This window comes from Archocentrus centrarchus, chromosome 4, assembly GCF_007364275.1.
Source record: "Archocentrus centrarchus isolate MPI-CPG fArcCen1 chromosome 4, fArcCen1, whole genome shotgun sequence".
Classification (NCBI taxonomy): domain Eukaryota; kingdom Metazoa; phylum Chordata; class Actinopteri; order Cichliformes; family Cichlidae; genus Archocentrus; species Archocentrus centrarchus.
Genome location: NC_044349.1, coordinates 10,958,442 through 10,986,224, shown reverse-complemented (window position 1 = coordinate 10,986,224; position 27,783 = coordinate 10,958,442). Strand labels below are relative to the sequence as shown.

The 27,783-nt window shown below is 38.9% G+C and overlaps 1 protein-coding gene across 2 annotated transcripts; it reads right to left on the bottom strand.

Moving 5' to 3' along the window:
• Nucleotides 1-811: 811 nt before the first annotated feature.
• On the bottom strand, nucleotides 812-25,763 carry lepr (leptin receptor). 2 transcript variants are annotated; one of them, XM_030727854.1, is made up of 21 exons: nucleotides 25,480-25,763; nucleotides 22,527-22,584; nucleotides 21,335-21,387; nucleotides 19,724-19,951; nucleotides 17,987-18,104; nucleotides 17,241-17,416; nucleotides 15,602-15,750; nucleotides 14,832-14,973; nucleotides 12,136-12,296; nucleotides 11,919-12,018; nucleotides 11,513-11,612; nucleotides 10,696-10,904; nucleotides 10,196-10,350; nucleotides 9,506-9,659; nucleotides 9,214-9,296; nucleotides 8,213-8,426; nucleotides 5,789-5,983; nucleotides 5,608-5,691; nucleotides 5,406-5,499; nucleotides 4,739-4,814; nucleotides 812-2,696 (listed from the first exon to the last, which is right to left on the bottom strand). In XM_030727854.1, the coding sequence occupies exons 2-21, from the start codon at nucleotides 22,538-22,540 to the stop codon at nucleotides 1,761-1,763; spliced, it is 3,441 nt and encodes a 1,146-aa protein (XP_030583714.1). In that variant the 5' UTR covers nucleotides 22,541-22,584; nucleotides 25,480-25,763; the 3' UTR covers nucleotides 812-1,760. The 2 variants fall into 2 exon arrangements, with proteins under 2 accessions (XP_030583714.1, XP_030583715.1); XM_030727855.1 differs by lacking the exon at nucleotides 25,480-25,763 and adding an exon at nucleotides 25,228-25,246.
• Between the last annotated feature and the right edge of the window lie 2,020 nt (nucleotides 25,764-27,783).

The following is a 27,783-nucleotide window of genomic DNA, read 5'->3' as shown; positions in this document are numbered from 1 at the left end:
TTTACTTTGACTGAAACAGATAATTAAAACCCTCTGAATGGCTTTAAAAATTCACAAATAAAATGAAATTAAAATTTGAAACATTGTGTACAACCTCATTTCCCCTTTTGCCTTCAAACTATTATCAACACCTCAGCAGTATTTAACTAAACAACTGAACTGCTGTGTATATGAGGGCATCCAGCAATCAGGCTGAAGATGTAATGTGACTATGTAGTTCTTCAATGGCTAAAATATTAACAAAACTTATCAATATTCCTTTACTAAAATTAACATTTCAAGTGAAGTACTTGTGAATGATATTTATCTTTATATTTGACTTAAGTACCATACAGACTGCAGCCTGATATCACTCTAATGTATTTACTGATTACAGCCACAAGGTGCCAGACCATTACTGCAGTTATGTTGTTAGCATGTTATGTATTGATGGGAATCTTTTTCTCCACCTTTATTTACTGAAACAATCACTGTCTAATTTAATGATTAATATTGCTACGTAAGCGTACATATATTGTGATAGTTAGAGGAGCAATAACATAGCTGAACTGAACCAGTTAACTGTTCAAAAATATAGTAATGCGCTCTGCGAGTGAATGTTTTTAAAGCACTAAATAAACAAACATGTTCATAGATAAAACTTTATGAGTGGAGAAATTCTGATAAAAAGCAGTGTAATCAGAAACAGTTAATACTATAGTATCAGTCCCTGCTACACAAAAAACACACTTACAATAAATACTTTATTTCACCATGAAAAATAGACAATGTTCTCCATTTAGAATAACAATTTCTTTTAATCATATTTCTATTTTTTTTTTTCATTTCTTTTCATTTTAGACATCCTCTGGATTAAAATGCTCCTTTTTTATACTTTTTTTTTTTTTAAACAGCAGAAAAAAGCTGTCCTGTCAAGTTGCCAAGCACAACTACAGCACAAAAATAGAACGTTTCTCACGTACTGTAACAAACTCTCAAATACATTAAAACACAAAGTGCAAAAAAGACTTGATGGGTTAGACAGTCCATGCAGATGTTAATACACAAGCTGCGCTGCAGTAAATGAAGTGTCCAAAAATTGCTTGCAGTAACTCACCACCTTCAGCTATCGTCAACATTTTTATTTAGTCATACCAAAAGCTTTGAAGCAACATCCAAGCGTTGTCTTTATTTTACACTCAAATGTGCTCTGAGAGAGCTGAAAATGTGCAGATGATAAGCCTGCGTTCTCTTGCTTCCTTTGTTTTTCATTCTCTCTGAACCTCTTTAATCTTTTACTTAAATGTAGCAAAAAGGATTCAGTAGAGAATTAAATGAATAGCTGTGTGTATGATGGTGGCACAAAGAGCGTCCTTTGATTCTACATCTACGGTATGACCACCTGTGTATAATCGGCTATATGCCCATTGCTATCTTTTTTCTTTCTTCTCAAAGACCAATATGCTGCTTGGACAGCTTTCCTGTGGCTCTTTTTACTTCAGCCATAAATACAGCACAGTTGCAGTACGGCACAGTAAACCTTGGGTTTTAAAGCCCAAGAAAGAAAGAAAGAAAGAAAGAAATGCCTTCTCCTGAGGCTTGTGCCCTCCTGATCACTTTTCCAATAGCACACAATAGCAGCATTGATGAATATCAACTTGCAATCATACATAACTTGAGGTATTTTTACTTTTTCCAGCTTCACACCTCAGTATGCCCAAAGGAATAGATGCAAATCAGCTTTGGTAACACATGACATAATAGATTTAATGGTGTACATGTTAATCACAGCTGGGGTTCACCTGTGTGTCTGGCTTTTGAGCTGTGAATTGTGCTGTGCACGGAGCAGTTCTGAACTGAGGCATGTAAGACGCGGTGAAGTTGCACATCGACGGTGACAGCAGCACGATGGGCTCGCTCGAGTTATCTTGACCAAGCAATGGATGCGACTCTATGGAACAGTCCTCTCTGTTCAAAATAACACTTTTTAGTAGCTCCAATTTCTCCTTCTCCCTCTGCTCCTCCTCTTTCTCACTCTCCTCATCCTCTGCCTGATAGTCCATTCCTAGATAATACAAGTCCTTCTCTTGTCTCATCTCATTTTCATCTTCTTGATCTGATGTTTCGGAAAGCTCCTCCACAGAGTTGTAGGAGCAGGAGCGCCTCGGGTCATCCATCTCCCCACCACGGCAGCTATCCAGCTCCCACAGGCCACCGGGAAAAGATCCTGAAATGTCAGAGTTGTTGGCTGAGAAATTTCCCTCATCGCTGGAGCTGTTACCACTGCCATCCTTGTAGTGCAGATGAATGGGGGGCTGCTGGTCCTGCTTTGGTTCAGAGAGCAGAATAGCAGTGTATGTGACTGAAGACTGCCCAGAGTTGTCAGCACTACCTGGACACTGGTTCACTGAGGGATCAGCTGGCTCCAAGTCATCTATTCTTGGGCCTGAAGGGGTTAACGTATCCAGATCAATGGCTAAGGAAGGACCTCCACCAGGGAGTGTCTCACTCTCCATAAATGGATCAATCTTCAGGTCAAACCCAGGAGGCAGGGAGCCAGCTAAGGGGGCTGCAGGGTCTGAAAAGGGGGTTTGGATTAGGGCTGTAGTCAGAGCTTTGTCCACTATAATGACTTGGGAGATGTTCTCAGAGGGCAGCAGCAGCGGCCAAACTGGCAGACCTTCCGGAGGTCGGAACAGGTGGTCAAAGGTGTCCACCTGGGGAGATAATAAAAGCATGAAGTTACTCTCAATTTTCAGAGCTGATGTATATTGGAACATGTGACCACAGGAAAACACTGCAGAAATTCCACTTGTGATTTTCCCTTTTTACCACTTCCTCTTCACATTGATGGTTTCTTTTCTTGAGTCCTTCTTTTTGTATTTACTTCCTGTCTTTGTGTTCACCAACTTTGTGATCATCTGCCCCATCTTCATTAGTTCTGTAGCTTGTCCCTACCAGTGTCTAATCACTAATCTCCACTGTATATGTGTATACAGCAATCAGGCATACTGTAACATTAGGACCATCTGTCTAATATTGTGTTGGTCCCCATTTTGGTGAGAAAACAGCCCTGACCCACTGAGGCATGGACTCCACTAGACCCCTGAAGGTGTGCTGTGGTATCTGCACCAAGATGTTAGCAACAGATCCTCTAAGTCCTGTAAGTTATGACGTGGGGCCTCCATGGATCAGACATGTTTGGCCAGCATATTCAACAAATGCTTGATTGGACTGAGATCGGGGGAATTTGGAGGCCAAGTCAACACCTCAAACTAGTTGTTGTGCTCCTCAAACCATTCCTAAACCATTTTTGTATTGTGGCAGGGAGCATTATCTTGCTCAAAGACACCACAGCCATCAGGGAATGCCGTTTATATGAAAGGGTGTACATGCTCTGCAAGTGGTTAGGTAGGTAGTACGTAACACCCATATGGACAGCAGGACCCATGATTTATTATAGCATTATAGAATATTGCCCAAAGCTTCACACTGCTTCCATCGGCTTGCCTTCTTCCCATAGTTCATTCTGGTGCAAGGTGATCCCAAGGTGACATACACACACGCAACCATCCGTATAATGTGCAAGAAAATGTGATTCATCAGACAAGTCCAACTTCTTCCATTGCTCCGTGGTCCAGTTCTGATGCTCACTTGTCCATTGTTGGCACTTTCGGTGCTGGACAGGGGTCAGCACGGACACCCTGCTACCGTGCAGCCCCATACACAACAAACTGGCATTCTATCAGTAACCAGCAGTAACTTTTTCTGCAATTTGAGCTACATTAGCTTGTCTGTTGGATCAGACCACACGGGCCAGCCATCAGTTGCGAGGTGCATCACTGGCCCTGTGGCTGGTTCATGACTTGTTTCTTCATTGGACCACTTTTGATAAATACTGACCACTGCAGGCCAGGAAGACCCCTCAAGAGCTTCAGTTTTGGACTAACCATCACAGTTTGGCCCTTGTCAAACTCAATCAAATCCTCACGCTTGCCCATTTTTCCTGCTTCTAACGCATCAATTTTGAGGACAAAACATTCACTTGCTCCCTAATATATCCCACCCACTAGTAGGTACCACGATGAAGAGATGCTCAGTGTTATTCACTTAACCAGCCAATAATTATAATGTTATGCTTGATTGGATCAGTGTGTATAGTCCAGTTTTCCCTTTTGTCTTTGTCCCCTCACTTCTTTCCAAACCTGAATTCCTTAAACCAAAATTTGAATGAATTCTGATAAAACTTTGTAGGGGTGTAGAGTGGGGTCGTGTTAGGTCTTCAAGGTCAAATATTAATGATTTATTGAAAACTGACAAAAAAGCCTTATAACTTTAGAAATTATGATTCTTACAAATGTGCTGTGTATTGTCAACATATAAAAAGTACTGTATAAAGATTAAAAATATTATGTCACATTTGACCTCTGACCTCACGTTTACATTTCACATCTGCCTTTCTTTCAAGGTGACCTCAAAATGTGTTCTATCTTTAAAAAAAAGTATTTCCAAGAGAAAGAGAATGAGCTGCCTACTTAGTTAGAAATATACTGTAGTATAATATTATATAATAAGCTCAAGTTATTCATGTCCAGTTATTTACAAATCAATACCTGTTATCCATTACTTATTCCTATATAATGTATTCAAAAATCTATCATCTTTATGCTGCTCTTGTTAGGCACTTACAAATAATTTACATTCATTCACATTCATTGCTGATCAGTCAGCAATGACGTTCCCAGTCTGTATTTCATACCTTTTTGAAGTCTATTCCTTTGGCCCATGAACACTTCTTTGGGTTAGGAACGTCCTTCCATACAAACTTTTTCATCCTGGCAATAAAATGCAGCAGATATTCACGTCAGACATTCTGTGTGTAAACACTCCTTCTCCATTCCTCACCAACATCAAGCGTAATTACACCCTGGTGACCTGTTAAATGTCACACCACTAATTTTTCATGGTCATTGTCTCTGTGCCCTTAATCACCTGCACCTTAGAGATTACTATCATGTATCATTTCTTACAAGTGTATGTGTGGATCAAAAAAGTAACTCTGCATACACAAATTTAACACAGTTTGCACACAGTGTAAACCTTAGAGTTATCGCCTTGCGGGTGTGTACATCCACAAAGGCACAGTTTACATCCATACCTGTTCAAACAAATGTAATATACTAATACTTTTAATAGGTGAGCATTAAACTTTAGTGTCACAAGGTCTCCTGTTCCTGAGTCATGACAATGAATAATCCACAGAAAGCTGTTTTTGCAGAATATTAAATTGCTTTATGCTATTAAAACATTTGTGTGAATTTTTGTTGCAACTGTGGTATTCCTGAGTTATGGCCAAAAATGAATGAAATCCTTATAAATATATTTTTCTAAGACTTGAAGTCCTGTGAGTGAGAAATGCCTCTTACTGGTTTTGGGAGAGGACCAGGGCGACAAACAGGATGATGAAAAGGAAGGAAATGCTCATCAGCATTACGTAGGCTGCAGGATCTCCTCTGGTGGCTGTAACACAAATCAGACCTTTAACCACTAGCACAATGAAAGCTATTTTGTTACCCTTTAGTGTTGTATGTGATACAGCAGCTATAAGCCTGCGTACAGTGAGCATACCTAAAGCGTAAATCGGCTCCCCTTCTCCCTCAGCAAACACAGGGTACAAGTAAAAGCCGTACTCCTCAGAGCCAAAAAAATCACCTGACACGATACATGTAAATAGTTTCAGGTTAGTCTTACTTAAAACAAACATTCCTGGAAATAGAAATATAACTGGACAAGAAAGAGAATGCAATACCTCTCAGATAGACGAGGGAATCAGTGTAGGGCAGTCTGGCCCAAGTCTCTGCACTTGGGCCAGAGTCCTGCTGCTTCTGTGGCAACCACTGGACCACCATGAACAGAGGCACTGAGCTGCTCTCCAACAGGCTCCATGTCAGAGATACACACGTGCTGTTGACAACCAACACATGGAATGAACGCACACACTGCCCTGCAGTGCAGAGAAAAGAAAAAAAAAAACAAAACAGTTGAATAATTCCAGTGTCAGGTGACATGATTTAAGTTTGATTGCACAATTTAAAGGGAACCTCTGGTCTGGTGTCTCTGATGACCAGAGATTATGAATTACACTCATCTCCTCAATAGAAGCATCTGCATTTACTATTTTTCTACTCCACTCCACTCTACTCCATAACAATGGCTTTTCTTTTCTCTTTCACTCATCTGCAGTCTGTCAAGATCAACAAATGAATGATAGCTGATGTGCACACATGTTCCATCACTCAGCTCCCAGCTTGATTGGTACTCAGGATTGTGAAAGTAGTGTGTGTGTGTGTGTGTGTGTGTATGTGTGTAATCATGACTAATATTTAAAGTTGCCACTGCTGACAGGAGCATGAATCTGCACTAATCTCATATGTTACAGCTACAACTTTATATTAAAGGTGTAGAAAAGATCCCTGCAAACAGCTGTGAAAAGCTAAACAAAAGCAATATTATAGTTAACTTTTAACCTCAATAATCTGTCCTGCTCCAAATTTGCCTTCATATTTTATTGCCATTTTTTAATTTGCAAAATGAAACGGCATAAGTAACATAAAAGGTGTTTCTTAATTTTGGAGAGCTCTTTGTGTCCAGTTTAGTTCAGGGGAACTTTGTTTCTCAAAAAATCATCCACAAAAAGATTGAAAAACAACATAAAACAACAACAAATTCAGTTTGCATTGAAATACAGACAAATATATCAAATATACAAAGTCACAACAACATAACTCTCCAATAAAAATTGCTAAAATCAAATGCTAAGCTAATCAAGTATTCGCCCACCTTCTATCGAAGTTTGTGAACCAATCAAACAAGAACCACCGTTCAGACTTCAGGTTCTGTGTGCAGAGAAAGTCTTTTTAACCTGAATCACTTGACTTTGTATGTTGGAGAGTTTTTAGGCTCCTTTTTATTGAGTGTGAGATTTGTTTTGGCAGCTTCATAATGGGTGTCTCACACTAAAACTGCATCCACCTGCGTGCATTACTGTAACCCACCGCAACCAGAATAATTTGAAAGAAGTTATGAATTAAAATAACAATTTTCTTAATATAAACCTTCTTAATCCGAATTTGGGCTTCTTGGGGGCAGAAAAAAAAAAACAATGTGCAAACACCTGCCTGTAAATATTCACTCCTCCTTTTGCTCTGTGGTGAACTCCACCAAATACCAGATAAGGTGCTCAATGATTTAACACACAGTTGCTGTCTGCTCGTCTTCGGCTCAGGTTGCTGTTTAACTCTTATAAAACTGTTCTCTGATAATCAAATGTTCCATAACCAAAGTTTCGGGAAAACAAATCATGAAAACTGTCCATCTTCATGGAAAATGAATTTATTCTTCCAGTTATTCCCTGAGTCATGATTAACAGAAGAGAGAAATGTTATCCACATACCGAGTACTGTCATTATAAATCAGCCTTGTTACCGCTGTTTTGATTGTTTTTAGTACTTACTGAACTAGAACTAATGGATGTCAAGCATCTATCAGGGCTCTTATGAGCTCCCCAGAGACAATTATTATGGATGTACGTCTAAATGGAATGGATGTTTTTGGCCTCAGTTTGAAGGCAAATATTTCTGCCATGTGTTATGAGGTTGGGCAGAGGAAAACTGGAAAATAAAAAATAAATAAATAAAAAAAGATGTTGAAATCTCAGATTACAAGCCTTTAAAATAATGAATATGTTGGCCAAAATAATGTTTCCAGTAAGTATTTTTAAAGAGGAAATAGAGGAAACAAACACACCAATCCCATTCTTATTTTCTTTCCCTTAAATGTGCACCTGTGTCTGTGCACATTTAAGTGGCCATGAATCTGTAACTGGTGAAAGTTTCATGGACTGTTTGCCACTGATCTTAATCTCGCTTCTGGGAATCTGTACATTTTTCAGTGTTTAAGAAAACTTTTAATCTCAGCTAAGGTTTATATTTTCAGAGGAATTTCTTTTATTCTTAAACCTAAACTTGACAGGCTCCAGTATAATCACACTGAGCATCACTCTGAATTGTCCCTGCAGTACTAATATAACATAACAATATAACAATGATATAACAAACGATAAGACTATTATTGATTCATTGATTAAGAATATTTCCAGGCTAGAGTAGGCCAGAGAATACATTCCCTGGATGCAGGACTAGTCACAATTCCTGTTAGATTCCCACTCACTTACCTTTAGGCTGTCTCTCCAGTGTCATGTTTATGTTGTTTGTGGAGCTCCCCAAACTATTGTAGGCTTCCACAGTCACAGTCTGGGGCTCCTGGTTCCACTCAAAGCTGTAGGAGGACATCAGCTCAATCTTCTCCCTCAACACAGACCCACTTGAGGAGTGACGCTGGACTATAAATCCATCCACACAATAGGAGTTCCCAGATGCTGGGAAATTCTGCAAAACAAATTAAGAAAAATTTAAGCAATAAATGCCAATTCGATAAATCTCATGAAAACAAGTAGAAACATCATTTGCAAACATCAAAAACAAATATTTTATTTGTAGTAGAATGCAGTAAACATAACATTTTAATTTGATGCCAGCAACATGTCTTAAAAAATTTGGGACAGGGCCATGTTTACCACTGTGTAGCATCCCTTCTTCATTTAACAACAGTCTCTAAATGTTGGGAACCGAGGAGAGCAGCTGATGGACTTTTGGGAGAGGAATGTTTTCCCATTCTTGTCTTTTATAGGATTCTAGCTGCTCAACAGTTTTGTGAGATGTGTTGCTGTCATCAAATTCAAAGTGAGCTAATATTTTTATTAAAATGGTGCATTTCCTCAGTTTAAACATTTGATATGTTTTCTGTGTTCTAATGTGGTTAAAATATGGATTTATGAGTTTTGCAAATCGTTGCACTCTGTCTTTGTGTTTACAGTTTACACAGACTCTCAGCTTAATATTTAACAAATATTACCCAAAAAGAAAAACGCTGGGGAATATTTGCAGCTGCAGACTCAAATTCATCAGTCTTGCAGTCTGGTTTACTGATGTGTTTTTTTTTTTTATAGCTTTTGAATAAATCTTAAGCTTTTCCACACAGAGGATTAAGAAATGTTAGTTTCAGCCACAGAGAAAATACTTGTTTTGTTACTTTAACAGGTATTGCTGACAACAAGAATATTAGTAGACCTAACTCTTACTGTAATAATATGCCTGAATATTGCAATTTATGTACCTCAAACAGTAGTGTGACATTAGTCTGGTTTCTGTATGGATCATCTTGAAGAATTCTCCAGAAATCAGGGCCACGTTCAGGAGCTGAGGAGATCAATTAGCATACATTACACCCACTCACGATCTCTATGTTTTCTCTGCATTTCTCTGTTAGTAGATGGTATTTATGTGTGCCATTTCCATTAGAGCAGAAATCACATGGTCAGATGTGACTTGAAATGAAAGGCTGCATCAGGAGTCAAGGCCGCCATTAAACGATTACTGCTGTTTGAAATTTTGATGATGTGTTTTACCTCTGCTGTTTTGTGGAGTGGAGTAGACGGACTCGCTCCATTCGCTCCAGTAGCCGGTGCCATTGATGTGCATGCAGCGTACTTGAACCACATATACACGGCACATATCCGGCACCATGACCTCGCCCCATGGAACCCGCACAGGACTCTGAAGCTGCAGACATTTTCATTAAAGAAACAACACATATTACTAATGGAAAAACTCTGGTCTGTGGAGTGCGCATCTGCTCACGCTGTCTAGCCCCTTTAGTCAAAGAAAGGCAGAAAATAAGTTTTTTATACTTTTCAGAATTTTGAGTGACTTTTGATATGGGAACACAATTGAAAGCATTTGCCCAATTCCCCAGAGAATTTTTCCATCAGATGAATGCAGTGTGATCTCATAACAAACAGACAAACTGAGGTTATGTCAGATCATCCTGTATCATTTGAAGAAATATTTCATATTTTATTCTGCCTGCTTTGCAGGAAAGGAATCATTTTGGAAATATAACATATGGTCCTGTTTTCAAAAAGGCTAACAATATTGGAGTAGTAGACTTGAAATTATAGAGATCCAATTCATTTCAAGTTTATATTTAGAGGGCATGCTGAACAATTGATTTGTGAAAGCAATTCAGCGATTCGTGGCACCGCAACACCAAACATCCAGTCAAAGCATGTGGTTGTCAAACTGTGCGATAAGCTCACCTTCCACTCCGGCTGGGCACTCACAGTGGACGGCGAGTGGTACTGAAACTGACACTTGAAACCATCAACTGGCAAAGGAGGAGGCTCCCAAGTCACCTCCAGGACCCCGCTGCTGTGGCTCACTGCCTTCACATTAGTGGGTGCGTGAGGCTTCACTGCAGGAAAGGAGATAAAGTTGATCAGAGTTTCAGTTTGTCTCATGAAGTGATGGCATGTTGCTATGATTTTTGCTGCTGTAGAACAACCAATAAGCCTGAAAATCTTTAAGCCAATGTGTTTATTCTTTTTCACATATATAATTATTGCTTCAACCTCAGTTCACACAGATGAAATGATTTGAAATGATTTATTACGGGAGCAGAACGTACTCAGAGTTTGGTGTCCAGGATCCAAATGCATCAAATTCAAAATGAGCTGACATTACTTCAGTTTAAACCCGCAAATATGACGCACACCAGTTTAGTACTAATGTGGTCCATTTGTGAATCCATCTTACTCACCGTGATCTATAGGTGACAGGTAGACTGGTTTGGACCTGATGGGACCCAGTCGGGATGGCACCTCCAGCCACAGTTTGTAGCAGTTCATCCTCAGAGGTTGGATGGTGCAGGTTTCCTGCCTGACCTTCATGCAAGCAGGCCCCATCTCCCCCAGCTTCTCACCCGCTCTCTCCCTCTCCTCCATCAAGTCACATGGCAGGTCAGCCCACCTGACATTAAAAAACAAAACAAAAATAGGATCTGATTTCCCTGTGCTGGTATTTTTCTTACACGTTGTAATTAATGTTGCTCCAGGACCAGTAATGCACCTGACCTGATATCAGTTTAAAACTTGTATGTTTTACTTTTTAGCCGTGTCACTGACAAAACCTGAGTTCATCAGTTTCATCCAAAAAAGTAAAAGCTAAGCAAAGGAAAGCAACATAGTGAAGGATTGAGTTGCGCTGTTGTATATGTTGCATCTGCAATACATCAGTTAGTAACAACAAGCTTGCATCACTCTGTTGGCCCTCACTAGTTTGTGCTTTGCTTTTAAAAGTGAAGAGACTTACTACTGTTTTGAGGCTGGAAATAGTGATTACCTTCAATTACAGTGTACTGATTCAACTTCCTGATACTGCATTACAATCTCTTGTGCTGAACACAACAGGTCCAGGGTGTGTTCAGTAAATGTGGTATCCGGTACACTGTGTATACTAACTTCCAGGTTTTCATCACACTGAGTGTTTGCTGAAAGCTTTATGAACAATGCAGCATCTTTTAACACATAAAAAAAACACTGAGGGAATATCAGCTGTTTGGTAAAACGGTGCTTTACTTGGATTGTAATTCTGGTTTAGTCAGCTGTTTGTTAGTCCAGCTGCAGTCCATGGCGTCAATGTCCCCGTTGGTTACACACTTTATATCAATGTAAGCCCCTGAAACACACAAAGAAAAACTAATTTAAGTTGGGTGACAATAACAAAAACATCACCTGTGCTAGCCCCTGCGCATTGAGGTTATTCTGGTTCACATTGTTGTGCTACTACATGTTGCCACTCTCTTTCCTGTCTTTGTCAACTAGAGGAGTAAACTAAAGGGAAATGGATTTCAAGCAAATCTAACATTTAACATCAAGAACTTTCATTACAAAAATAGGTAATCAATTTCTCTAGGGATGAAACAGTAGCAGTGACACATTACATAATATATAGCTTTGCTTTTACTGGTGCAACAAAGCTCACCTTCCACATAGATCTGGCTGTAAGGGATGCTCCACTCTTGAGTACACCTCAGGAGGTCATACATTCGATTCTCTGAAGGACGCACTGTGATCTGGCTGACCTGATTTGGGTCAAAAAAATATTTACTGTACTGCAGACCGTAATTCTCTAAAAATAGGCCCATAGAAATGTTCTCAGAATCACATAAACCTCTGTACAGTGCATTTTCTTTTCTTACCCACTGGTTGACTGGGTGGTACTGGGCGGGCTGAAGCCACTGATTGAAGTTGAGCATCCACACGGCCATGCTGGCATTGATGCTATGGTCATTGAACACACAGTATACCGTTACGTTCTCCCCAGGGCGAGCCACCACTTTCTCGGGTATGTAGCTCACCGCTGCAAGCAGGAAAAAAGTCTTAAAAAGTTTTAAAAACATCTGATCACAAGTTTTGTTCTGTTTACTGCCTCTATGATTTTAAAAGAAATCTAATTTTGTACTTTTGATACTTTGAAAAGACATTTGCAAAAGACAAAAAGCTAAATGACGTCAGTAAGAAATAAAGAAGACTAAAACAAAGACCCTCAAGTGAAAGTGAGAGGGGGTGTTATCTAACTCCTGTGACACAGAACCCTGAAACTTGTGATGAGCTGAACAATCGGATAGCATTGGCAGAAAGAGAATGTGACTCACTCAGAAATGAAACTTTTGTGAAAACGTCTGTGGCATATTCTGCTGCTCTGACTTTCTTTTACCCAAATGTTTCTGAATCATCATTTCAACTCTTAAATCAAAACATCTCAGCTCATCTCAAATACTGCTGTTATGTATGAAAGACTGTGTGGCTCATTTTAGTAAGATTACTCAGAGCTGCTGAGTCTCAAACGTTTAACCTCATGACACACACACACACACACACACAGGTCAAGCTCCTCCCAGTGACACACAACAGAAAAGCAGTTTTTTGTTAACAGTGATATCTAGGAAAAACATGTTAACACAAATATGCATAATAATAATAATAATAATGATAATAATGCAACATCACGCTCTCCAATAGTAGACTCAGTCTTTCAGGCTCATTGGCATTCAGTTAGGATTCTGTGTTGCAGAGTAACAATCATGAACTACGTTTCTCCTCAGTGGTTTTAATTTTAGATCATACACAGAGATCTCATGTCTCAGTTCTTGCTTTTGTTTTTCAACTTTCAGTTTCATAATTTAAAAAAAATGCTTTATATATTTATATATACTACGTTTGCTATATCTTTGCATTCAAAGATATAGCAGGAACATCCACTGAACATCCACACAATGCAAGGTTTATGCCACAGCTGCCCAAAATTAACAGCACCACTAATTAACAAAATAATTTTTTTACAGTTCTGTAACAATTAATCCACCAATATAGGCATGCATGCGCTTTAATGGAAATTATGTTTTTAATGCTAAAATATAATTATTGTTGTTATCCATGAATTTACTGTTTTATAAAAAAGCAGAAAAAAATTGTAAAGCACATTATTATATTTTGATTAAGATGCTAAATTACAGTTATTTATTTGCATTCCTGAACAGAAGAATTACATTTAGTGTTTGAATGTTATGCTTGATTCATTTCTGACGTCTCAGAGAAATCCACGTGTGCCAATTCCAATTTGGGTATAAAAACATACATAATGTACATGCTTTTATGCAACACCTTATTTGTGTGTGTGTGTGTGTGTGTGTGTGTGTGTGTGTGTGTGTGTGTGTGTGTGTGTGTGTGTGTGTGTGTGTGTGTGTGTGTGTGTGTTGCGTTTTGATGCTATTTTTTAGGCTCTGTGTCAAACTGAATTGTTTCTTGCTCGTCATTAACCTTGAGAATGACTGCTGACTGAGATGCCATACTCAAATGAGTTTTTCATTCACAGCTCAGTCTAATGAGCTTGATACATTATTAATAGCTTAGCACAACATAAATCTACATGGAAGTAATTGAGGTCAGTGCTTGAACCTATTTATATGAGCCTCTCAGAGAAAATGTAGGATGTGTAAGTAGTACTAGTTCCCAATTCACTTATTTTCTGATAAATCTCACAAACTCCTCGCAGTCCCTCCCAGTGTTAATTTCGTTGACGAAATATTTTCGTCAACGACCCTTTTTTTATGACGAAAACAAGACGATAACCAAATAAAAACTACCTAAAAGGATAAAAACAATGACGAAATTGACACTTTCGTCGACGAAGAATGAAAACCAGACGAAAATGCTTGGCGGAGACGACATCCAATCAGAACTTACTTAATTTTGTGACATGTTAGGAAAACATCCAATCAAACGCACAGTTGCATAAATTTGCTCTAAACCCAGGAAAGAACAAACTAGCCTGCGATTTGTCGTTACTTCCGATAGAACTAAGTTATGTAAACAATGTCAGCAGGGAGAAAGAGAAGAGCCGAAGTATGGACACATTTGTCCTTTGACGTTGTGACAAACAAAACGATGTGTAAACCATGCGGGGCGACTATCTCGGGTAAAAACACGACAAATCGTAAACAACATCTGCAAACCAGTCACCCAGATATCCATGCAAAGGACATTTTAATGTCATGCAGGGTAAAGTGCTTTTCCCAGTTTAGCGTTTGTGTTTAGAGAAAATCTCCACACTGCGGTGGATTAGCCTTTCCTAATCTTAGTCCTGAACACTGCCCTGTACCTTTCAGAGCGAGTCCTGCTGTAAAACACTCGTATATCTCAGTAAGGTGGTGTTAATGATCAGGTTTGCTATCAAAATTAACACTGGTCCCTCCATGATGTGCATTAGCTGTTGCAGTAGCTCTATGTGATTGTCAAACAGTTCAAAAGAAATAAAACAGCTTGTTCAAAGTGTGTTAAAAAGAAACTGGTCCCATGAATTATCTCCTATTTGTTGCAAGGAAACAGTCCTTACTATCCAAGTAGATGTGATGACGTTCGCTCCATTCACTCCACATCGGAGGCTCTTCCAGGCCGGAGCAGCGGACCTGGACAGTGTAGTTTAGCCTGGGCTTCAGATCCAGAGAGAGTCTGGGCTCCTCAGATGCAGACACCACCTGGCGATAGATGAGGGATAATGAAGACCGTGCGCACATCCATGACTAAATCAAATCTATCATCACAGCATGCCTGTGGCTTTTGTGTAGAGTCCTCTCAACTGTAACGGTTATCAAAACAGAATCAGCTCAGAGCTGCAAATGGAAACCTTCTACATGCGTTATCTGATTATAACTGTCATGCTGTCATGTCATGCAAGTTTAGTTTCCACTTCTTTTGAAAAATGATGAATTTGGTGAGGAATCTGTTACTGTGAAATGAACAATGGAAAGAAAACATGTTTAAGAGCACGTTGACGTTACTAAAGCAGATATGAAATTTTAGCTTTATCAGAGTGCCCAAAGCAGAGAGTGAAAGTCATTATGTCCCCTTATTATATTAGCTTATAATAATAACCATCAACCAAGAAAATATTTTAAAAAACAACACACACACACACAATTCAAGCAAAAACATTCATTTGTTGGTTTTCTCGATCATAACAGCAAAGGAGCAGGTTTCCAACATCAGCTAAATTTTATAGGCAAATGCACCAATAAAATAAAATGAGAAAATCCTACTAAATGACAGTAAATTGTTAGTTGAGCCTCTTTTGTATTCTTCTAATTATAAAAGGTTAGTATTTACCTGCCAGTCTGGGTGAGTGCCAATGGAGAAGTATCGGACTTCATATCTCAGCGGGCCGGCCTCAAAGTCCGCTGGCTCGTCCCAGAGTACGATCAGCTCTGCCTCGATGGTCTGAATGTGTGACAGGTTGGCTGGAGGACTAGGTTTCTCTGTAGAAAAAGATCACTGCACTGTAAGCTTCACTACACCACTGACAAATTACCTGCAATGATAACCCCGCTCTGCAATGTCAGATTACCTCATCATAGGCTACCCCAGTTAGTGGAAATAAAATGAGAGGATTATTTCATATTTTGCCTATGGCCTATCATAAAACAACAAAGCATACAGTCTCTTGTTGGTACTGTTTGTTATTTACTGTCACTCAGAAAATAAGGCATTGGAGCCATGCAAATCTAACAGTAGGCAGCTTTATTTCTTTATGTTAGTGTAGCAGTATAACTTCATCAAAGCATGGTGCGAATAATCTATGACTCATGTGTACTGTGTAAGCTACTGTACAAAGACTGCCTTGGTTTTAGAGGCATGGACCCAGACAAAAAACAAGACAGGTGACAAAGTCCCAGTTCATCATTCAGATATGACTCATACAACCAGATATTATCAAGTCTCAAAAAGCCACAAATATGCCCACCGGGCAAGGAGAGATCAGTGAACATTACAAGTAACAGCCAAACAATTATGCTTCCAGACTCCTCTGACATCAGGAACAAGAAGTGCTTTTAGTTCTCTTTCGAAAGCCTAATTTACATGTGTACATAAATCAAGATGAGGAAATAGTTACGCACTAATATAACAACAATCACAGCACCATTACCCAACGACAGTTCATACACTACAGGCAGCAGGAAATTGCCTTGAGTGATAGTTCCCGGTGATCCTTATAAGCATTTAAGTTAATTTAAGGGTCACATGGGACCCATTATAAAATCTAAATGGGACCAAAAGGATAAAACTGCAGCAATGCAGTGAAAAGAATGTAAAATGTTGACAGTTGCCGCTCGGTTTCTTTTCTGCTCTATTCTGTTTAACCTAAGAGGTCCGACTGAACAAACACAGTCAGCCAAGTCCATTACTGCGGGAATCTCACAGCTTGGCTGCAAAAACACAGGCACACAAGGACAGGGTCAGTTGCTTTCAGCTGTATTCCAGGCACGGTGCTGCTACAGAAAGGTCCTCCTTATCTGTCCATCACATTAAGGTTGAATGTCAGAATGCAGCAATTAAGCACTGAGAAGTTCAACTTTACGGTCATACACAGCTGAATGTATCCATGTTCTGGAAAAATAGGAGAATATCTGAGAACTTGCTTCTTTGATTGCTAACCGTAATACACTTAAAACAGTGTGGTCATACATATGAAGTACCAGAATGAGCAATAATTGTCATTTTATAGCCTCTGAAGCTTGCAGTTTCTTTAAAATATTTTACAGAGTCTACATTTTCTTTTTCAGTAACACTTACTAGTGGAAATTATTACTGTAATTAGTGAATCATTCAGTATTAAGCTTCCACGTTGAGTGACTAAAGTCGATTAGTAGCCTTTGCCACTTTGTGACTCCTTGCTGTGAGTCATTTCATATAAAAATACTGGCACACTGTGTATTGCAACAAAACAAAGAGAATCGCCCTTTCTTACCAGGTCGGGCGGGAACTCTGAGCAGAACTGGTGGAGCCACAGCATCCGAGATGCTGACAGTTACCATGGTAACAAAGCTTGTTGTTGGGTCAAGAGCGAGTGAGCACATGAAGGAATCCTCTGCTTCACAAACAACAGGATTTTCAGATGCAGGATAGTTACCATCTTGCTGAAACCTGTAAACAGATGGCAAAATGCTTCAGTCAAAACTAAGTATGTTAGATGATTATGCTCCAGTGTGGCGTATTTTGTGTGCTTCAGACAGACCATGGTAGCAAGCTCTAGTGACAGCCTTATGCACATGTATGTGCAAAGAGGATTAGTAGTAGCAGTGGTGTATTTTAGTGACATTTGACTATTTAAAACTTGTCTTTAGCACTGAAAAGTGACAATACAATTTCATGTCAGCCTCCACTTATTAGCCATTAAGAGTTATAACTTCTGTGGTTATAGCATCTCGGGCTTGGAGGAAAAGTACTTTAAGTGCTTGGAGAAAAAAAACTGCTATGAATCAAATTTGAGGGGGAAACCATTTATTTAAATTCTCTTATCAAGTGTGAGTTAGGTCAATGCTAGCCTGAACTCATTATGCCTACCAGAGTACAAGCGTGGAGCCAGTGAGATAAACACTTAACCCCCCAGCAAGCAGTTGGGCCATCTCCAATCAGACTAAAACACACTGGCATTCACACACTTTCAAAATGTGAAAGAAAATGAAACAATTACAGAGAGCCATTCATACTCACAGCTGCCGCTGTAAGCTGACTGCCATAAGACTGTTGGATGGTCGACCACGAGACTGAAGATCACACGTTAAATTTTGCCAGTTTTCATCAATTCTGCATAGAATGTCCAAACAGGTGCCTGATAAGAAATCACATTTGCATGTTAGCAGACTGAGACCTCCCAATAAAAGCTTCTAAGAAAGCCTAGTTTAATATTCTGAGAAGGAAGGTTCAGAATGGCTGGCAGTGTGGTAAGAGGCCTCCTCCAGCCTGTTAATTAAATCATTAAAGTAAAAAAGGAATAAACCTTCTCTGACACTGAACTCATTAGGTGTTTTACTATAAAGAGATTAAAAAAAAATCAATACATTAGGTAATAATTTGGAAATAAATCACACTCAAAAAAGGGTTAGCCTTAACATTTACTAATCATTAAACATTTAACAGAAAATAAGCAGGAGGTCACCAGTTATAAAGGCAAATGATCATAAATGTATTTGTTTTTTTCAGTTTTTGCCTCCTCTAACATGAACCCATCCCTGTGGGAAAGATGTGGCTGCTGAAACACATTTAAGCCACATTAACGCATTCTTCTTGTTTTTACAGGTGGTAGATCAGGGTTCATTTTGCAGGTGAGCATCCTGGTGACAGGTGCCTGGGATTGAACCACCTTCCTTCCTATTGGAGGATCATCTGTTCCACCTTCTGTGCGTCAGTCAGGATCTGAATCACTCCTGACTGTTAGGCATCATAAAGCATCTGGAAGGCTTTTCTAACTTCACAGTTTAGCTGTCAGTAGACACAAAGCTGGAAGGTCTTATGCATCACAGCGCCTCACAGATCAGCGCAAACACACAAATTCACCTTTCCCTGTGCGTTTAATTCCAACACTAAGAACACAGCGTGTATTTTATAATTATGACTCACTTAAAATGACTACGTGTACTGATTATTTTCTCCCCTTATCAAAACAAACAAACAAAAAAGACACTTGTTTGACTCTGTCATGGGGACTGGTAAAAGAAACAAGAGCTCCTGGTGAGAGCTATCTTATGAACACATTACTCTTGCTGACTCATCACTCAGCCTGACAGGAGAGTGGGAGCAATGTCACATAAAAATCCATTAAAGTGCAAATAACCTGTCAGCCTGGTCTTTAGGGGCATCTTCATTAGTGGCATGTCCTGAAATGAGCAGAAGCAACATGGTACAGCTACCCTTTCACAACTTCACAATCACTTTAATGTTTTCTTATAAACACTTAGGTTTAAATTAGTACCATTAGCATGCTACAGAGCTCCTTGGGGGTAAAGGTATGCCTTTTAATTTGCCTCTCTTGTGATCTTTCCTCAACTACTGGTAGTGGCTCAATATATCAGAAAAGTCCACTGTGCAGAACTCAGTGTGAAGTAGATGATAGCCTTTAATCAGAGGTTCATATTTGTAGTGTCGTAAAATAAAAATGATGCATCTTTCATAATTTGTCAAGTGGTTTTAGAGGCTTTAGAAAAAAACACAGATGTTTGTTTGAAACTGGCATCGCAATAAACTGGCTAACCTAATATGAATTTTAATATGTAAGAATAAAGAAATGAAATGATCTTTTCATTTCTTACGCACTGACTATTTAGGCAGGACCAGCTGATTACATGTTCTCAGTCACACAGAGCAGAATGAAGCATATTTACATACAACACTGACAGTCTTTATCGAGGCCTACTGTATTTGCTATGAAACCTGTTGGAGGTAAACACTTACCACCAAAGGGCCCAGGATGATGCAAATCCATTCTGGAGCTCTTGAAGGTGCAGCCGGGAGTGTGTGGGAGATTTGATTCTGAGCGGTTTGCTTCGAGTGAATTTACACTGCCTCCCTCCACACCAAGGTGGGTTGAGGGTGACTCACAGCACAGTTCATCTTGCCACGGGAGATCCAGGGCACTTAAACGAAGAGAGGCTCCATCCTCAGGATTCAAACACTGAGCACCTGCTCACAGGGAGGCAACGAGATTAAGCAGGGATGACACATGAAAGCTTTATATTATATTTTTTATGTCATTTTTAAGAATTAGGCAAATAGATTTTTTTAATTAAAATGTAAAATACAGATTTTTTTTTTTTTAATTGATCATAGCAGTAACAGCCTACTTTAGGCTAAAGCCATTCACATTTACTTCTTTTTACTGTTTCTGTTCCCTAAAGATTGTGCAATAGTAACGGCTCCTTCAAGTTCATTTTCCATGTCATTTGGATCCTAAAGTTAAGAAATATATGCTGCCTATGATGACAGTCTGTGTTTGTGTCACACAAAAGTGTTATGCAATAAAGAAGGATTCACATATCAGAATGAGTGTTCTGAGTTTTGTATTTTTCTTATAATGATATTTCCTGGTTGTTTTCTTAATATTTGCTGGTTTTAGTTTCTCATCTAGCTCTGTTCATGGTTATAGTTTGGTTTATATTTAACTCCTGGTGTTCCTGTGTATTCCTGCCACCTTTGAGCTCTGTGTCTTTAGTCTCTGTGTTTTGTTTATTTCTGTTTATATTGTGGTAGTCTTGGTGGCTTGTAATATAGCCCACCCACTAACAGGTGCTGTGATGAAGAGATAATCAGTGTTATCCACTTCACCAGTCAGTGGTCATAAGTTATGATTGATTGGTGTAGCTAGTTGTATTCTAGTCCTTAAGACCATGTGATGATGTGATGGAAGAGAGTATAACATACATTATCAAATGTTTATGTTTTGCTGTTGTTTAACTCTATAAAATGTATATAGGATTAATAAGGACGTCAGATGAGTCATTTCCATGTCTGTCTCAAACCAAATAAAACCAATGTAGACATAAATAAGTGTGAGCGTTCAATTGGCACATTGTAGCCTTGTCTATAATTGGCAGAATAACAGATTACATAAAGTCAAAATTGGACCTAAGTGTAAGCGGCAGCATAACCACCTCTACCATTTGTGTCAGCTTCCCGGGCATCATGTACCTCCAGAAAATTAATCACATCCAGAATTAAAACATCAAAAGCTTTCTGCCAAAATCTCACAAAATCCATTGTACTAATTTTTAAGCCTCCTACTGATGTGGATAATCCAAGCATCTTAGGTAGAAACACCTCACAGGATGGTTCATCCATTTAATATGCAAGATCATCAAAAGAAACACGATGATGTTTGTTTTGAGTGTTTGGCATACATCATTTCCCCTAAAGAAACACTTAATTAATTAAACCTTTCAAAAGTGCACTTATTTATTCGATGCACTCCACATGAGTAGCACTGTTTATTTAAAAAATTTAAAACTATCACAAGCTAAAAGAGGTCAAGTTTTAGGTCAAAGATGTTATGCTGGAGGTGGAACTCACCATAGGAGACCAGGAACATGTACATGAGGCCTGTCAGCATTACAGACTGAACCCTGCAGAGAGACAAAGAATGAATAAGCAATGGGCAGGTGATTGGATAGAAGAAAAACAAGAGAAAAATAAATGGAGCAATTACAATAGGGCCTTTGCACAGTTCGTGCTCGGGCCCTAATGAGATAGAGAGAAATACAATTGAAAAAAAAATTGAGGGAGCACTGATACGAAGAGGAAAAATGTAAGCAATGCACAAAACAAACACAAATGGACCCAAAATAAAAATTAACTTTAATATTTTGCATTAATATTTTATATTAGGATTTTAATTAGTTATCGACTGTATCTGCACAGCTGAACTGTGCTCAGTTTCTTGTGAAATATTCAGGTACAGATTTCCACTTAGCTGAAAATGAAAGTATATTCTACACTTTGTATAAAATTCCATGTTTTATGCATCATTCATTCATTACTATCACTCCATCTAAAAAGATTGTTAAAAATGGATATGGGAAAACAGTGGGAGTAGAAGGAATGCATTCCACTGTGATTGCTCCAGTAACAGGGAACTTCAGTTCTTCACTAGAAGAACTAGACTAGCTTCTCTAGCTCCTTAATGATATGACATAAAACCTGTGTGTTACGACACAAGACACTCCCAGTAATTCACAGCTGTCAACAGGCTGTTGCCTAAGGACACTCAGAATTGTACCTCATTCATCCTACAGCTGTGGTTCCTACTCTTTTTGACTCAGGTGTAACCCCAACATTATATCTGCTCATGTAATGTGATGTTTTTTAACTGAATACGACACTACACTATTATTTTTTTCAGTAGGTTTAGTCTGGTTTGTAATTGTATTATTGGATTATTTGGTGTGGTTGAAGGTAGTTTGCATTTTTATTCCATGTACTAACTCTTTCATGTACTCAGAGTTCCGCCACATGAAATCATTAGCTACTCCAACATGTAACTGTGCACCAACATTACATTTTCCCATTGAGTGCAAAAAGTACGGATTACAATTGCAGATACAAAATCATAAACTAGTAATTTCAGTCTGCATCACTGCATCTTAAAATCCATCCTCCAGGTTAGTGACAGCTGTTGCTCTTCATGGATCTGCTTCTGTGTCTGCAGTGAATTCATTTCAACTGCCCAGTAAAAGAAGAGCAGTGGGCACACTGGAATACTTACATGGTGGTGGTCATTGTGCGAACATGGTCTGTACGGGCTTTGGCTGGGGTGAATCTCACTGAGGAGAGAGAAAGGGGAGACACAGCTGTTTAAGGATGCTTGGATATCAAACAGGACTGTAAATAAGCTGATTTTTGACTTAAGCAAATCTGGAGGCTTTGTCGTGACCTGAATAAATTGGGCAATTAAAAGTCTTGGCAAAGGCAGAGGCAAGGAGATTGCAAATGCAATTTTTCTGAGAGGCAGTATTAAAAGACAAAAAAGGATTTCTCAGACACATCCTATTTGATAACAGGCAGGTCTCTCACTGATAGGAGCACCTCCCTCTCTCCCCTTCACTGATGAACTACCCCAGAGCTGCTTTTCATTCATGAAATACACCAGGCAGGAGGAAATGAATATTGCAGAGAAATCTTTTCTTTATTTTGTCCATGTAACTGTTCACTAGAGGTACAGATGCAGGATAAAAAGAGGCTATTTGCTTTTTTCTAACTGAAATATGATCTAATTAATATATTTTCTGCCTTTATTTTGTCCCTTTTTCATCATTATGAAGCTTTCTGCTCCTTGTTTTGGTAAAAACAAGAGCAGTGAGGCCATAAATTGATATAAAATCTTTTAATTCAGTGACACGCTAACCCCAGACAAACAGTCATCGGTGAAAAACAACACCACGTACACACAGCAGGGACTATGTGTTTGGTATGAGTGTAATACAGTAATCATTAGCAAGCCAGACTTTAAATCTGTGCTCAAACTTGTAGTGATTGTGGAACCAGAACATAAAGGATGCAACAAATTCATTAATTCATGTAAAGGAGCATCATTAGAAAAAGCAGCATCTTGCGTATTTGGCATGCATACACCTGTCATCCCCTTCATGTGATTCTGAAACTTCTGAGACAGGTAGAAACCTGGAGAGTCAAAGCATCGTTATCACTTATGAATAATTACTGGAATCTGTATTTAATCTCAAAACAACACCAAACTTCTAACTTCTAACCTCTCCTACTATCAGTCTTAGTTCGTGAAACCTAAGGTGGGAGTAAAATGACATACAGTATATCACAGTTATTATAACACTTGTGCATCTGGCAGGGCCAAAAAGACCCTTGAAGGCTTAAATGTCAATAACCTCATGTTGTATAGAATTCACACCCACACCATTTACATGTGAGATGGATACACTGAATCCTTGTCTGCAGTCTTATTACAATATATGAAATTTGAAGCCAGGATATTAACACATGATAATAAAATGTAACTTTTATGTACTTTCTTGAGAAACTTTCATGGGCAACCTGGAACCTGGTCAACCTGGTCAAACTGGAAACTCTATCTTGGGATAATCCATAAATTTAATACCTGAATCATACATTCTCTCGCAGAAGAATTTGACACTGACATGGTGTAATTCTCACTGATTTGCAACACTTCCTAAAAAGGTTTCATTTAATGAGAGATGTTAATGGGATAGCAATCACAGTATAAAGAGACTAACAAACTCACTGCCAAATCTCTACCAGTGTTTACTGTTTCATTATATTACCCAAGCCTACTAAGAACCAATCAAAATCTCAAAACCACAAAAAGATTGTTCCAAACTATAAAGTAATGCATTCCATGTGATGAACTGTTATTTGCACCATCTTATAACAACAGGGCTTGTGCAGAACTTTAGATCCACAGTGTCAGAATACATACAATTCACAACTGATTTTTTCTCATATTTATCCAGAAATGCTTCAATGGGTTAATCAGTTAAATATTTTTCCAGGTAAGAAGAGTCTAAATTGATCGTACAATGAATATTGTTGAGTTTTGCATTAGTCAGTGGGTAACTCTGTGATTAATTAGGAAAATTTTAAAGGCAGCTTGTGACAAATGAGATCAAGCAGGTTTGAGAGGAGTTGGACTGAGTGATAAAGAAGGATGTCCAATTCAGGCTTGAGATGATTTTTAATGCCTTTACCAAAAGAATGTGCTCAAATAATCTTACCTTTGGCCAAGTACCTGCAGCCAAGCATTTAATGACCTCTAAGTGGCTGAATTGACTATGTGCATCTGTGCAATAAAATAATCAAATTTTACTAAAGTAGTAGATGTCAATAAACTGAAGCTCACTGATCATCAACTTTGCACCAAACAGGTGCGAGTGAGCAACTCTGAGCTGTCATTCTTACTTATTCATCCTCTGAGCACTATTGCTCTCCCTTTGGAAACAATTTAGATCAAGACAAGCATCTGAAACTATTTTCCACTTGCAAGACAGACTCTGCTCCTCGTATCCGTGTCCTCCAGGGACTCCACCTCGCCAGCTATTCATGCTGGTCTGACTCACTCCCTGACTGAAGCTTCTCCGCACACAGACGCGCCGGGGCTTGTTTCCCCTTTCGCATCAGTAGCCACAAGCAGGAATACAATTTTTTCTCTGACAAATTCTTCTCTTTTGTGCGTGCATTACATGATTTTCGTTAACTAGTCTGGCTCTTCCTTTCCTAACAAGTTTCCCACCGTGTAGGGCGCATTACAGACACCTTACAATAAAATTTACGCACACCCTGGAAAACGCAGAAAACAAACATAAAACATTCAAGTTCAGCATTCAACATTCAAAAAAAAACAAAAAAAAAAAAAAAAAAAAAAAAAAGTAAGACAAGAGAAACGCACAGAAAAGTTGAAGGAGATGCCCAAAACTCACCATCTGAGAAAAGCTTCTTACGGCTGGAAAAACTGGCATTTTTTTATAAGGTGGTAGCTACAGATATGAGAGGAGGGGAAACACTAAACACATGCCACTGAAAAACGTTCAAGCTGTCAGTTTGTCAGAAGTGGGCGAGTTAAATAGGCAGTTATTCCTCACTCACATGAAAAAGAGAGAAGCGAGTGGGAAAGGTCATAGACAGAAACCTGATCAGATGCGCCTTTAGTAATAACGAGACTGGGCTCTTACGTCGCTGCTGAAGGACTTCATGTGTGCTTTGCGTCCAGGTCTCCTCAAGTTCATTCAGTTGAGTTTAATCCGTCCTGAAGATTTGCGCGCCTCTATCGCAGTTCACTCCCCACTCACTGAGACCGACAACAGTGATGAGGATTTCCCACTGACACGCGTTTCCCCTCCCTCTGACAAAACGAGCCGCTGCTCAAAATGAGACTGAAGACCGGAGCTGAGCGAGTGAGCCGGGGGAGGAGTGAGAGCCTCCGACAGACACGCCAACGCCCGGCCCACTGTGATGCGTTCAGGACACCTGCGGGAATCCTGCAAGAACCAAGGAAACTGTTACTCAAGTACTGCACTCGAGTACAATTTTGAATACCTAAAAGCAGAATTTTAGTTAATTGCTTCTCCGCAATTTCAGGGAAATACTATATGTTTTACTTCGTTAGAATAAATAAAATGAATGCTCAGAAATTGATGCTTTGTAATAATTCACATTTGGTTCTCTGAGTAAGATTCCATTTATCGCATAATGCTTATTTTTTCAAAGTTGAGATTGACCTTTTGCGACATACCAGTGGTCTCTGTGAGGTTTTTAATGATAATCATCCATCCATCCATATGATATTTGTTTTGTCTTGTGTCTTGAGCCTGCCATATTTATAGGTACGGTAACTCTTTGGTAACTCTTTCATACCATCATGTCTGGAATACTGAAAAACAGAGCCAGACTCCCACATGCGGGCAATGAAAATGTGCAAAGCATTAATAACTTGCTGTCTCCTCCAGGTTTACATTCCATTTAAAGCCCATAAAGTGTGTAAGCCAAGTATTTTGCTACATAACCAAAATATCGTAGAGGACCAGCAACTTTTCTTGAGCAGAAATTCTTCTGCTGTAGCTATGAAGCTGAATCTGACTTTACTGTCTAGCCATTGCTGAGTAAGTGATACTAATTAAGGATCAAATCAAAATAAGCATCACCTGCTCTACCGAGTTTGAGATGTCACCTTTTTAGTAACCCCAGTATCCCCATGGCATAACGCAAAGCTAAGCGAGGAAAGCAACAAAGAAAGAAACACCCTGTCTGATCCGTACGCTCAGAGGGTCTTGTTGGACTGAATTATTAAAGACAGAGAATAACAAATGTTGCACCTGAGAAAACAGGAGCTTTACAAGAGCACTGGCATGAGAAATATCGTCATTCTTTGGTGAAACCTTTTTTTTTTTTCTCAGCAATTTAGGGGATTCCCACCACTTATCATTAGCCTTACGTGCTGATAAGCACACCACCAAATGGTTCAGAATCCTCAACGACTCTGTCTTCATCTGAATTTTACTCCCTTTTTATTGGAGGAAAAAACTGTCACTTCTAGGAAAGCAGTGTTCTGTTTGTTAAAGCACATGTGAGTCTGCAGATTATAGTGGTGTGCAGGACAAACAAAGCTGCCAACAATTCGGTACTTGGGCTTATTGTGACATGCAACTTTTTCCTTTAAATTTGAATACCCTTAAAAAAAAGTTTCCTGGTTCCACACCACTAGGTCAGCTTACTTTTCCAAATGCAAACAGTCTGTTATTTGAATGGAAGCTATGTCTGTATTATGATTAACTATACAGGGATTTGACAGCAGTGAATGAATTTTTTTGTTCCAAGTGATGTGGCATGAAAAAGAACCTGCTGAAAACACAGATACAATAGTTGCTGTTCATCCATTGCTTCAAATGTGCTTCCGGTTTCATATCATCGCACTCCTAAAATAATGGCCTGGTCATTTTTTTTAATGCAAATTTGATCTTTGCATTAATCATCATAGTTTCAACATTTGGTTCAATCTTTTGTGTTTCCTTAAATACCTGAAGAAAAATGACTTGGGTCATTGCTTTAGGAGAATGATGAGATGTAATATGATTGGTGGTAAATACACAGACATGTTTCAGTTTTTGACTTTTAAAAGAAAAAAATATCGAGTTACATGCTTACATACTTGTTTGGTGCAGTTTTAAACTTTTTGCATGATCTGCTAAGTCACTGTTTTCACTCTTAATACAAAAGGTTTCCAAGACACTTGGAAAACACTTTATCAGTAGCCCCCATTCTGGGTATATCCTGACTGTCATATGTAATACAAATGATAAAATGTAATGCAATAGTAGTCATTAATCAGTGGCTGCTAAACTGATCAAAGCATTGTAGCTTGGTAGTTTATGAAGTGACACATATTGCTGCTGCTTAGTGTCATAGTTGGAGTGAGTGGATATTGAGCTGACAAGTCAATGATTAGTTTGTCTATAGGTGTGAATCCTTATTAATTTGAG